The sequence below is a fragment of the Pholis gunnellus genome (assembly GCF_910591455.1).
Source record: "Pholis gunnellus genome assembly, chromosome: 20".
Classification (NCBI taxonomy): domain Eukaryota; kingdom Metazoa; phylum Chordata; class Actinopteri; order Perciformes; family Pholidae; genus Pholis; species Pholis gunnellus.
The window spans coordinates 615665-629298 of record NC_136547.1 but is presented as its reverse complement, the minus strand read 5'-3'; the positions used below and the strand labels follow the sequence as shown (position 1 = coordinate 629298).

General features: G+C 40.7%; 1 protein-coding gene across 2 annotated transcripts in view; it reads left to right on the top strand.

The window, feature by feature from the left end:
* Positions 1 to 10649, top strand: part of LOC306712494 (glycogen debranching enzyme-like) — a 66780-nt gene extending 56131 nt beyond the window's left edge. For both annotated transcript variants that reach the window (XM_079181798.1, XM_079181797.1), the window contains 6 exons: positions 778 to 890; positions 7253 to 7464; positions 8252 to 8349; positions 9457 to 9544; positions 9657 to 9790; positions 9980 to 10649. In XM_079181798.1, the coding sequence (XP_079037924.1) occupies positions 778 to 890; positions 7253 to 7464; positions 8252 to 8349; positions 9457 to 9544; positions 9657 to 9790; positions 9980 to 10097 (763 nt within the window). In that variant the 3' untranslated portion in view covers positions 10098 to 10649. The remainder of the gene's footprint in view (positions 1 to 777; positions 891 to 7252; positions 7465 to 8251; positions 8350 to 9456; positions 9545 to 9656; positions 9791 to 9979) is intronic.
* Positions 10650 to 13634: the final 2985 nt, after the last annotated feature.

The following is a 13634-nucleotide window of genomic DNA, read 5'->3' as shown; positions in this document are numbered from 1 at the left end:
GACAACGAAACCAAGGGGAAACGAGTGAGACGTGTGTTGACCACATTTCTTGACCGATAATCGAGTAAAACTTTGATTTGTAACAGAGAATTTTGAAATAAATTTGATGTGTGTGTGAGAGAGATAGAGCAAAACCTATAGGCAGCCTTGTAAATAAGTTTGAAAATCAAACTTGCATGCCTAGTGTATGTGAATGGTCATGTGATATGCATTTTCAAGCATGTCAGTATGGATGGGGATTATTTCTAAAACAGTGCTGTATGTATGTATGTGCCGTGTGTATGGAGATCGTTTTCATTTTCAAAGTGTTTAAAGATTTCTTTCTTTAATGTTTCAGTTAATGCTGTTGTTGACTTGTGCTTTTATTCAGTCCTACTTAATTATAGAACACACCTCGAGCTGCCTTTATGAAGTATAGTTGGTATGGCTTTATGTTTAGACTTGTTATGTTTTATGCACACATCATTGGAATTGCTTAAATAAGATACTTAAGGAAATTAGATATACTAAGACAGTGTAGTGGACACCTTTTTTTATTCTCTGCTCTTGGACCAGAGTAAATATTATTTTGTCTGTTGATGGATCTCAGTGGTGAACTGAATTTGACAGACAGACGTCTGTTAAACTGTGAAGAGGTTCATGATATTAGCTAAGTACTACCTAAGTTAGAGGGACAACCTACACAGCTCAATATTTCTCATTAGATACACCTTTTCTAACTTTGCACCTGCTTTCTGTTATGATCACTGTATCTCTGTGTGTTTGTGTGTGATCTAGGGATGGCTCAGCAGTAGAGATAGTGGGCCTGTGTAAATCTACTCTACGCTGGATTGTGAAGCTCTACAACAATGGCCACTTCCCCTATGCAGCAGTCAACATACACAGAGAAGGTACAATCACATACACTTCATAACAGGGTGTTTAATAGTGCTGATAACAGACACACACTTTTTACAACACAAACCATACACACACACACACACACACATACATATTCTTCTAATAATTTGAAGGACTTTTTCACTGATTTAAAATCACGTCATTGCCTCCACATTACATCAATCACATCATAGTTTATGCTACGAACAGTCTTCTATGCTTTCCCGAATGCTGCGATTTATTTATTTTTGGCACCAGGACCAGGACTAAAGCTGCATTTAGTTCATACAAGCCAATACTGGAAAAGCCTTTCAATAGATTTGAGAATGGGCAATTGTCCCTTAACAACTAAAATCTTTTTGAGATGATAATTGCATCACATTTCACCCCAGGTCATTGTAAGTATAGAAAGGATTGGAGATTATTTTATTACACAAGGTGTAAAGCTACAAGAGGTTCCTCTTCTAAGGTAGCTAAGGTATGGAGTTTGTCTTCCTTTAAACATAAGCTGTAAGTGTGACCTTACCATCACTACCAGAACCAATGAACATCTTGGCTGCCCTGAGGAGACAGCATTTTGGTCCAAGATCAGAATCAGAATCGTTTATTGCCATGGTATGTTGAACATACGAGGAATTTGACATGACGGGAGGTGCATAACATTTAACAATCAACAAATATAAAATAAAGTGAAATATAAAATAATGAAGTGCACAAACGAACAGATAACAGGACTATAAACAAGTGAGATGTAAGTGTAGAGTAAAAGTGTCGAGTGAATTAGAAGGGATGTGCGGGGGAGTGACCGGTAAGCAATTTTCTGAGGATAACAGAGTCAGTGGGGGACCTGGGCTCTGTTAATGAGCCCGACTGTGGAAGGGAAGAAACTGTTCATGTGTCGTGAGGTCTTGGTCCTGATGGACCTCAGCCTCCTGCCCGATGGAAGGAGTATAAACAGTTTTTGTCCAGGGTGAGAGGGGTCGGCTACAATCTTTCTTGCTCGCTTCAGGGTCCTTGAAGCGAACAAGTCCTGGAGGGACGGCAGATTGCAGCCAATCACCCTCTCAGCAGAGCGAATGATGCGCTGCAGCCTGCCCATGTCCTTGGCAGTGGCTGCAGTGTACCAGACCGTGATGGAGGAGCAGAGGATGGACTCAATGATGGCTGTGTAGAAGTGCACCATCATTGTCTTTGGCAGGTTGAATTTCTTCAGCTGCCTCAGGAAGTACATCCTCTGCTGAGCCTTCTTGGTGATGGAGCTAATGTTCAGCTCTCACTTGAGGTCCTGGGATATGATGGAGCCCAGGAAGAGGAAGGACTCCACCGCGTCGACGGGGGAGTCACACAGGGTGATAGGGGCTGGTGGGGCTGCATTCTTCCGGAAGTCCACAACCATCTCCACTGTCTTTAGAGTGAACCGGTGCTGATGGTCCGGGAGGCTGAGACGTGCTTTCCCAGCTTGACCTGCTGCTTCCTGTCAGACAGGAAGTCTGTGACCCACTTGCAGGTGGAGTCGGGCATGTGCAGCTGGGAGAGCTTTTCATGCAGCAAAGATGGGATGATGGTGTTGAAGGCAGAGTCATGATGCAGTTTTCTTGTATGGGAACTTTTTAGGAGACAGGGCTGGAAGAAATGGTCCTACCTACCATTCACATGCTCCCAACCCTTGCTAATTTAGGAAATGACCCTCTCTGTAATAAGTGTGTGAATTGCATATATTGAAAACATTCAGTGTTGCTACCATTGATTTGTTGAAAGTCCCAAAGGGGCTTGGCATCATCCTGAAGAATGGAGGATACGGTACACCAGCTTTGTTCGACCAGAAGTGGCACCTAGACTTGTCACTATACTGCACCCGACATCATATGGGCGGGAAGAGAAAATGCTTTATTGTTGGCTGACATCAGTTATTGGAGCAGCACAAATATCTTATTCTCTCTCAACAATTCACTATTCTCTAGTGGAGACTGTTGCTACTAAATATTGAGTGAAAAGCACTCAAAAGTTCTTTAGACTTTAGTATTGTGGATTTGGCCTTTTGGTAGAATACTTAAAGTTACAGGAAACTTGATGTAAAATGTAAGAAATGCATATAATGTACTGTGCAAATCATTCAAACTTTCAGAAAACATAAAATAACAACCAAATATCATAAGCAATATTTATGATTTTTCTCTCGAAAGTCCAGATGCAGAACGGTATAAGCATTTCAGTCATTGACGACCTCGGAAACAACAAAGCCTTTTGTTGAAAGTTGCTATGGCAATACACAAACACACTATAGAGGTAACAAAGGAATCTCACAATCCTAAACTGTATATTAAACCAGAATGAGCATTCAACAACCTCAACTGAAAACAGTAAAGAACAGATTCACCAAGTTCAACCCAACACGAAACCAAATGAAAAGTGTGTTTGTGCTTAACAGTAACATAGTACCAATAACCCAAATACCAATACACAAATCCACTCAACAACTGACTGACTCAAGATGTTAGGTCGGCCTGCACCGGCTATCATTAAGGGAGGCAGAGGAATGGCTGCATGTGACACACCGAGCAAGAAACAACAGGAGAGGTAGAGCGGGAAGCCATCGCTAGCTGCTAAGCTAAAGTATGGTAGCTAGTGTTAGCAGAACTGAACAACTTGTAAACAGCTGTTGGATTAAGCGAGAGTCGCTAAAAGAGGGAGAGAGCTATGAGTGCTAAAGCATAGCTAGTTGAAGTTTAAATGTACAGCACAATAAACTGGGTTAAGCTGAAAACAGATACGCTCGTAAGTAAGACTGTACGCTTACCGTAGCATGTCAGCATATATATATATATATATATATATATACCAGTCAAGGTATGAGATGTTGTGGTTATACAAGGAGTTGATCTGCATCATTGATCTTTCTAATGTTATATAGTGCAAAACAACATGATCGAATGACAGATACAACATGCTCAGTGAAAGTAGTTGGTCATCTTATTCCTCTCCCCTACCAGCTGTAATCTCTAACAATACTCAATCTGGCAAATTACCTCTTGGAAGGAGAAGAAGACAGGGGTGCCCTCTTTCTCCTCCTAGTTTGCACTAGCCATTGAACCCCTAGTAGTGGCCCTGCGACTCTGAAAGGACTTCAACAGTATACCTCGGGGTGATCTAGAGCTTAAAGTTCCGGGACCTTCCAGGAGAGGGAATGGAGACTACTTTGTTGGAGTAGGACAGGTGCTGGGCAGGTATTGGGACACTCACGGGCCCCCGTCTGAGCACTGCAGTATTGGAGTTCTCCCTGTAGAACGAGTGGGTAGCTTCTATGCGCCTGCAAGATGCTAAGAGGAAGGTTCTTAAAGTTGTTTGTGCCTAAGTGGATACAAAACAAACTGTGCTGGTAATCTTTTAGGTTCAGGGGGTGGTGCCGCAACTCTTGTTTGAGAGAGTTTTGTGGAGCTCAGAAAAGTATAATTTGATCTCCTAACCAATAGTAAAGTGTCAGCGATACATATAACGCCCTTCTAGTATGGGGTCAGATCAGTCTCAATAATTGCAAATGCACACAGAAAGACTCACAAATGCAAACAGAAAGATTCACAAATGCGCACAGAACAATTCACAAATATATTCGATTTACAAATGCACACAGAAGGATTTAGAAATATATTCGATTTACAAATGCACGCAGAACAATTCACAAATACATTCCAATGCACAAATAAATAAATTACGATTTATATAAATGTAAAAAAAAATCACAAATATATTTCTGCATTTGTATGTATTTGTTTGTGGATTTGTATGTATTTGTTTGCGGATTTGTATATATTTATTTGTGGATCGCACTGCATTTATTTGTAAATCGCTTCACATTCACATTCATATTTGTGGGTATTATGAGACTCTCCTGACGCCGCTGGATTCGCAAATGCGTTTTTTTCAACATAGACCTGTCTGTAGCCAATCAGATGTCAGCCTCATTTTCAACCAATCACATGAGCGCAGCTCCCCCCTCCCCTCCCCACGAGACTGGCAGCTTTGTTGAATCAGGAAATAAATATTGTAGCCGTCTGTGTTCACCCAGAGCTCTACGATCCCTCATATCAGTAGAGACCGGACCATTTCTAAAGAAAAATGGGGTAATGGGCTAAGGTAAGAACTTTAAAGGGTTCTCATACTTTTCAATGGACTATAAATTAACAGCTGATTCTTTAATCTAAAACTGCACAATCAAATCAATCAAAATTGATATTCTTGCTAATCACTGACATATGACTGAGAAATAAAAAATAAAATCTTGCCTAGCATTTACAATACACAAAATATTTCAATTTAAGTTTTTTTCATTTAAAAACAGTGGTATCATCAAATCCTGGCATTTAAAGGGTTACAAATCTGAAAAAGAAAGAATAAAAGGTAGTTTGGATCAGGACTGAAGTGGAACATAATAAATAGTATTTTTTACGACCATTTTACTAAGGGACATTTTTGTCTTCTGAGGTACCAAGAGGGAGATTTCTTTTACTTACAGTGAACAAAAAAATATTCTAAATCAATAGTGGTAGGAATATATGTTTAACTACAAAAAAAGCACAAAAAAATGAGGGTTAGAAATCTGAAAATGAATAAATATTTTGTAGGGACTGAGTCATCAGAAGTATATTTTTATAACCGTTTACCTCGGGGATATTTTTGTAATCTAATGACACCAGAGCAACTTTTTTAAAGTGAGGCACAACAGTTAAATTCCTCCTGCGACATCAATTCACATTGTGAGCTGAAGACAGTAGCTTGGCTTGCTAGGCACCATCTATCAAAAAGCATTTTTTGTCTAGCAAATTCAACAAATGTGTGGGGATGAGACTTCCTCATGATACGAATGCACTGTCTAAATGCTTCAGGTACCAGCTCATAACTCCTAATTATGGCATTTTTAACTTTTTCATACTTAAGACTGTCCTCAATGGATAGGGCAGCATAAGCCTCTTGTGCCTTACTAACCAACTTGCATTGCAGTAGTAGAGGCCAGACATCCTTGGCCCAATTTAAGGGAGCAGCAATCTGTTCAAATGCACTGAAAAAAGCATCTACTTCAGTTTCCCGAGATGGAGGGACCAGTGCAATGTTCTTGCTTATATCGAATGCTGGAGTTGATACTGAAGGAGGGAACACAGCAGAAGGTTCAGCAACATTCTTTTTAGACTAACTCAACTACTGGATTTTATAGTTGTGTCTGCTTCAAGCTTATGGCAGCAAAACAAACTAAGCACAACTTTAAACAGGCACCCACATTAGACAAAGGATAAGAATCAATAGGGAATGGCTCAACCCGTGGCAGCTAGAGAGTTGGTTTTTCCTCAAGTGGCTCAGCAGGCTTACCCAAACCCTTTGCAAAAGTTTTATCAAATTTATAAGAGAAGGCTGCTGGAACACTTTGGGAGTAACAACAAATAATATTTATTGACAGAAATATGATTAACGGAAATAAACCAACTTAAATTGCATAAGTGGAAGCAAAAGAAGCCAGGGTATCCAAGGCCAAATAAAAGAAGAAAATAACCCGCCATTAACTGGAAAATAGGAAGGTCAACTGGCCTACCAAACCAAACAGAAAAACAATACTATGCTCCCTAACTAACCACAAAAAAGGAGAAAACAGGAAGAGCAATGTAAATCAAGGAGCTATCTAAAACAGTTCCAGCTGTAGGAATAAGCTGCAGAACAAACCACTCAAAGGTCAAAAGGCGGGAGCACTGGATCTTTTGGGTTCGTATACAGCTCCATTGACACACTGATGAAGTTCAGGTGATGGTGTTCCATGCACTGAAAGTGACTTGGCAGACCGGAAATACAGCGACAAAGCTCTCTTCCAAAAAGAGGCAGTATACTGGAATTATCTCATTCAGGAAGCAGCCTTGTGTCTCTTGTCTCAGGTGGAATATGGAAACAATTATTGCGGCTCTTTTCCTTAGTGGCTTTTACTTGATCTACTGTGGCTTCGATTGTATGTCATTCTTATGCTGTGTTTGCTAAATTATTAAAATAAATGTAGTCAGGAGTGTAAAATGTTTACTGGTGGGTAGTTCAGCCCTGCTTTTGATCCCAAATGTTCTTCAACCACCTGCTTCAACCAATTGTTTTTCTAGTATTTACAATAGCACTTCTTAATAGGCTTTCAGTGGCTGAAATCAGCTTTGGATGTTCTCCTCTTGTTGGAACTATTGGTAATGACGCAAAATCACATTGTAGAAAGCAATTGCAAGAAGCTGCTTCAGTTAAAACCTTTTCTTTCTACCATGTTGGTGGTAATTTAACTTTACAGATGAATGGATTTTATAGTCTCTATAACCATCTTTGAACCATTTTATTTTTCATCCTACATTTTTGATTTCAGGACAGACATATTCTGTGTCATATATGGAGTGGGATCTTAAGATCCAGGAGAACTTTGAGAAGAAGTTCTACATTTCCCATGATCCCCAAGACCCGGAAGAAAAGCAACACAAGTTTGTCCACAAAAGAGGCATCTACAAGGACAGTTTTGGGGCTTCCAGCCCCTGGTGTGACTACCAGCTCCGGACTAACTTTCTTATTGCCATGATGGTGGTAAGTAGCAACAGCCGCTGTACTTCATTGTACATTTTGGCCAGTTCCATTTTGGATTGTGTTCTAGGTTGATAAAATACCCAGATTCCCTAAGCTCAGAGACCAATGAATCTATTAGCAAATATTTATATCTCTGCTCTGTTTATAGAGCAGTGTTGAAAACATTCAAGTAGCATGCTTCTCATTTTTAGTTGGTGTTGATTGTCCTTTTTGCCAGTTTAAATTGCAGCTGTCACTAATCAATGTTCTCTTACTACAAAAAGGCTCAAATGAAACTTGGTTATTGTTGGTTTCATGTACTGTAGGTCAAAGTATTCTCAGCCAAAGTAATGAAAGAAGCACCACTTTGCAAAATGTTCCCACAATTGCAAGATGACTTTGTGTTTTTGTTTAACAAGTGTCACAATCTCAATTTATACTTTTTCTGTATATCAATAATCTAAAGTAATCAATCAGAACAAGAGTTCTGAGTTCTAAACAATGTGCACTCAGTGGCACAAAAATTAGTGAATGATGCATAAATACCAGGCGACTTATTATTATAACATGTTACACATATGACTCCAAATGTACAAAGTGTTAAATGCAAATGTCTTAGCCAGACCAAAATAATAATCCAGTTTTGTTAATCCAGTCAATGTTATTTTAAATTAATAGTGTCATTTCAGATAAAGAACAATGTGTCTGTGTGTGTGTGTGTGTGTGTGTGTGTGTGTGTGTGTGTGTGTGTGTGTGTGTGTGTGTGTGTGTGTGTGTGTGTGTGTGTGTGTGTGTGTGTGTGTTGCAGGCTCCTGAGCTGTTCACAATAGAGAAAGCGTGGGAGGCTCTGGGTGTAGCTGAGAAGAAGCTTCTGGGGCCCTTGGGAATGAAGACCTTGGACCCTGAGTTAGTTTCCTGCTTAAGTATTGAGGGCTGCTTGGCTTTGGAGGGTTGGGTACTATAACAAAGTCAGGAAGCGCAGTCTTAAATTAGCCAAATATGTAAATAAATAAATGTATAAAATGTATCACTTTGGTCGCTTTGTATCACAAAGTCATGGTAAATAACTAATAACTGATGGTTTGTTAATTGGGCGTATACCCAAAATAATCATATATTATCAGATATAAACATTTAGTTACTTCATCTACATCAGCTATATACACTTAGCTACTTCAAAATGTCTCTCCAAAGTAATGTTCTGTATCATTTGCAGCAACTTTCATGGTAGAATATACTGTTGCAAGAGTAGGTTATTCGAGGTAAGCAAGATGTTGCTAGAACGGGGGTTGGGAATGGACGCTAACAAACCTACATGTCCTGGATACAGACAAGCAAATTACAATTTATCTACATGCTACCGGAAGTACATGAGTGCCACGTGGAGAAAGCGTTGTTAATGGTCGACATCTTCTAGGACAGGGCTCCGGGGGAGAATGCCAGAAGGAAGCCGGAAATTCTGGAGGTATAAAATCTGCAATCGCGACTCATATTCTGGAGTTGTTTATTGGCAGTAGGAGAACTCCGAAACTATTTTCATTTTTTTTTAAATTTAATAGCAGCAACACTAATTGAAATGTCTTTGTGTATCAATTTGCATGTTAGCAGAGCAGCTGTAGGAACAACTTGGCTAATGCATTCTTGGCTAATGTTACCTCAGTTTTGTTGGGCTAGCATTTCATCATGCATCGTTTATTTTTTTTACCACGTAGTTCTCTTGGTCCAACTGCTAATACAGGCTCCCACTGGGATGGTTCTTCTGGAGAATCCATTGGAGCTTTCATGAACTTACCCAAGTACAAGTCCATCCCTTACTCCTCGTCTTAAAGCTATTGTGGTCAGAACCAGGGAGTCTTTGCTGTAGTTGTGGCTGATTCAGACCACGGTTTAAACACAAACATACCATTGTAGCCTGTGCTGAAATTGTTACCAAGGTATTTAGTTAAGGTCTTTATACAACCTATTTTACCCTATTTGGATTCGCTCACATTTTTGTACCTTGTCCTTCTGCAGTGACATGGTGTACTGTGGAGTCTATGACAACAGCCTGGATAATGATAACTTCAACCAAGCTAAGGGCTTCAACTATCATCAAGGCCCAGTAAGCAAGTGCACTGTAATCCCCCCCCCCCCCCCCCCCCCCCCCCCAAACAGCAGTAATTCTAGCAGTAGTCATTTACTCGCTTTTGGCGCCTTTTTCCTTCTCTTTACAGGAATGGTTGTGGCCCACCGGCTACTTCCTGAGGGCCAAACTGTACTTTGCCAGGAAAATGGGAGAGGAGACATATGACAAAACCGTTGTCCTGGTGAAAAATGTACTGTCTCATCATGCTGTACACTTGGAGAGGTATTCACAGTCAGCGTGCTACTGCTGTTACAGATCTTCAGACCCGGCAGTAGACATTTAGCTTGTTTAACTAGCATGTATCTTGGAGTACCACTAGTAGGATCCACAAATGTAGGAGTGACTCCCATTATTTAATCAGTTCTATCCATGTTTGTGATGGCCCCTCTGCTCTCCAATGTCTTCCTCTAGGTCCCCTTGGAAGGGTCTCCCTGAGCTGACTAATGAGAATGGCCTGCACTGCTCATTCAGCTGTGAGAGTCAAGCCTCATCCATAGCTACTATCCTGGAGGTTCTGTATGACCTTTGATCCCAACAACCCAAACAACAACAACAACAATGACCCCCAACCTATGGGGTCAGATCAGTCTCAATAATCGCAAATGCACACAGATAGACTCACAAATGCAAACAGAAAGATTCACAAATGCGCACAGAACAATTCACAAATATATTCGATTTACAAATGCACACAGAAGGATTTACAAATATATTCGATTTACAAATGCACGCAGAACAATTCACAAATACATTCCAATGCACAAATAAATAAATTACGATTTATATAAATGTAAAAAAAAAAATCACAAATATATTTCTGCATTTGTATGTATTTGTGTGTGGATTTGTATGTATTTGTGTGTGGATTTGTATGTATTTGTGTGTGGATCGCACTGCATTCATTTGCAAATCGCTTCACATTCGTGTATGGATTTTTGAGACTGTTCTGCCTTCGCTGGATTCACAAATGCGTTTTTTTCAACATAGACCTCTCTGTAGCCAATCAGATGTCAGCCTCATTTTCAAACAATCACATGAGCGCAGCTTCATACATATTCATACATATTGTAGCCGTCTGTGTTCACCCAGAGCTCTACGATACCTCATATCAGTAGAGACCGGACCAAACTATGTGTGTGTAAACCATATGGTACAAACAATGAGGCCACTAGGCTGCTAGCGTAATGCTGCGGTTCACACCAAACACGATTCGCGCCGCGTTAATCGCGCCGCCGTTCTCGCCGGGGGACTATTTGTGTTCATTCGCGTGAATCGGTGAATCGCGCTGGACACGCCGGTGAGGGAGCGCGGCATAGTCCGGAGGAGCTCCGTGGAGCTCCGTGGATTTCATCGAACTGTATTCACTGTGTCTAGCAAGCCACACGTCGGCTGTTAACCATAGCTGTATGAACACAACATAAACTGATTTGGCTATGATTTAACGGCAATAAACCAACAAAAAGGAACTCCGAAATAACATTTATACACATAGTTTGGTCCGGTCTCTACTGATATGAGGAATACAGAATACAGTTCGATGAAATCCACGGAGCTCCTCCGGACTATGTTATGAACCAGACATGACGGCGTTTGGTTCCCCGTGATATCTGGGACTTCCACAACACATACTAAGCAGAAATAGAGGTTATTTTTTCCACAGTTGACGGCGGACAGTTGAACGGCTATCAGGGCGATAAGCCGCGCTCCCTCACCGGCGTGTCCAGCGCGATTCACCGATTCACGCGAATGAACACAAATAGTCCCCCGGCGAGAACGGCGGCGCGATTAACGCGGCGCGAATCGTGTTTGGTGTGAACCGCAGCATTACGCTAGCAGCCTAGTGGCCTCATTGTTTGTACCATATGGTTTACACACACATAGTTTGGTCCGGTCTCTACTGATATGAGGTATCGTAGAGCTCTGGGTGAACACAGACGGCTACAATATGTATGAATATGTATGAAGCTGCGCTCATGTGATTGTTTGAAAATGAGGCTGACATCTGATTGGCTACAGAGAGGTCTATGTTGAAAAAAACGCATTTGTGAATCCAGCGAAGGCAGAACAGTCTCAAAAATCCATACACGAATGTGAAGCGATTTGCAAATGAATGCAGTGCGATCCACACACAAATACATACAAATCCACACACAAATACATACAAATCCACACACAAATACATACAAATGCAGAAATATATTTGTGATTTTTTTTTTTACATTTATATAAATCGTAATTTATTTATTTGTGCATTGGAATGTATTTGTGAATTGTTCTGCGTGCATTTGTAAATCGAATATATTTGTAAATCCTTCTGTGTGCATTTGTAAATCGAATATATTTGTGAATTGTTCTGTGCGCATTTGTGAATCTTTCTGTTTGCATTTGTGAGTCTATCTGTGTGCATTTGCGATTATTGAGACTGATCTGACCCCATACCAACCCTCCTATACAAACAAATAGTCTACAGTAAATCCTCTTGTCACAAGCTGTGAAGGGCTTGTCACTTTCTTACTGCATGACTGCACCATGTTTCTTTGAGGGCAGGGTGTAGGGTAGTAGAATTCATACTCATCTGATCAAACCTGCTGAAAATATGCTTAGGACAATAAAAAATGTAAAATGATATGTAATAAGTACAGGTGTCTTTTTTTTACCATAATCAGCAATCCTTCAAAGGTGATTTTACCCACAGCATAAGCATACACCTCAGGTTCAATCAACATGGTTTGGATATCCAAACCGATCACAATTGGCATTGGGCTAAGGCAGGGTACACCTCAGACCACCTCATGTGGCTCAATGGTAGAGCGGGCCACACTTCAATCAAAGGATCGGCTACATCATGTCGATGTGTCATTGGGCAAGAAACTTGGGCCATGTCCACACTACTCCGTTTCCATTTGAAAACACATATGTTTTGTTACATTTACACTGAGGGTCCACACTATGCCGGCTTTTTCGAGCACTGAAAATGGAGGAGTTTGAAAACGCTCCCGAGGACGGATAAGTTTGAAAACTCCGGGTTGCGTTTTAGTGTGGACAGTCGAAAACGGATAGGTTTAGAAACGATGACGCCCACACCCACGTTCGCTAATTGATTGGTTCTCAGCAGTCATGACGTGTCCTTCCCTGATTCGTCACATTCCTATCACGTGACCCTTACCCGGAAGCTCACAAACAACAACATTGATTACCGATCAACTACCAGGTAAATTCAACATGGACAACTGATTACAGGCGTTGCTGACCTTGTTGTCTTTACTAGCAGCTGTTGTTCAGTTAAAGCCTGCATTATTACGGAGGAAGCAACTGTTGAATGGAGCGATTAGCGAGCGGCGTGACCAGCGGCGTTATCAGACCTACGGAGCGGCCGTCTGAAGTCACGGTTAGTGGCTTTAGGGAGGATGATGGACACAAAACTGAGGACTTTCCTTTTCTTATTAATGCTTATTTTGTTCAGCACAACTATTATGAAATCCGCAGATAAAATGTAAAGGAACAAAAGCAGTAAATGTTATTCAGTATGACAGCCACCTGCAGAGCTACGAGTGAGAACAGACAACGAAACCGAGGAAACAAGTGTTGACCACTTTTATGGACCCATAATCTAGTAAACCTTTATGTGTGAGTGTTGATTTTAAAGTACATTTGAGGTGAGAGAGAGAGAGAGAGATAGAGCAAGACCCGCAGCGTTGTAACTAAGTCTGAAAAATAAAACTTCTAAAACTTTCCACGAACTGTGTCTGTTTGAGTTCATAGAGGAAGATTTTAGAGAAGATCTTAAGTATCAAACACAACCTTTCAATATTAAAGACTACTTTATTACTCTGTCGTATTTTTATTAACTAAGCAACCAATCTACTTCCTGTTTACATCGACACCCACCTGCATGCCCAGTGTACGTGAATAGTCACGTGATATTCGTTTTCATGCGTTATAGTATGGATGGAGATCATTTCGAAAACAATGCTGAAACGGCGTGTGGACGGAGATCGTATTTGTTTTAAAACTCTGTTTTCGTTTGAAAACGTAGTATGGATGTTGCCTTAACCTCACATTGCTC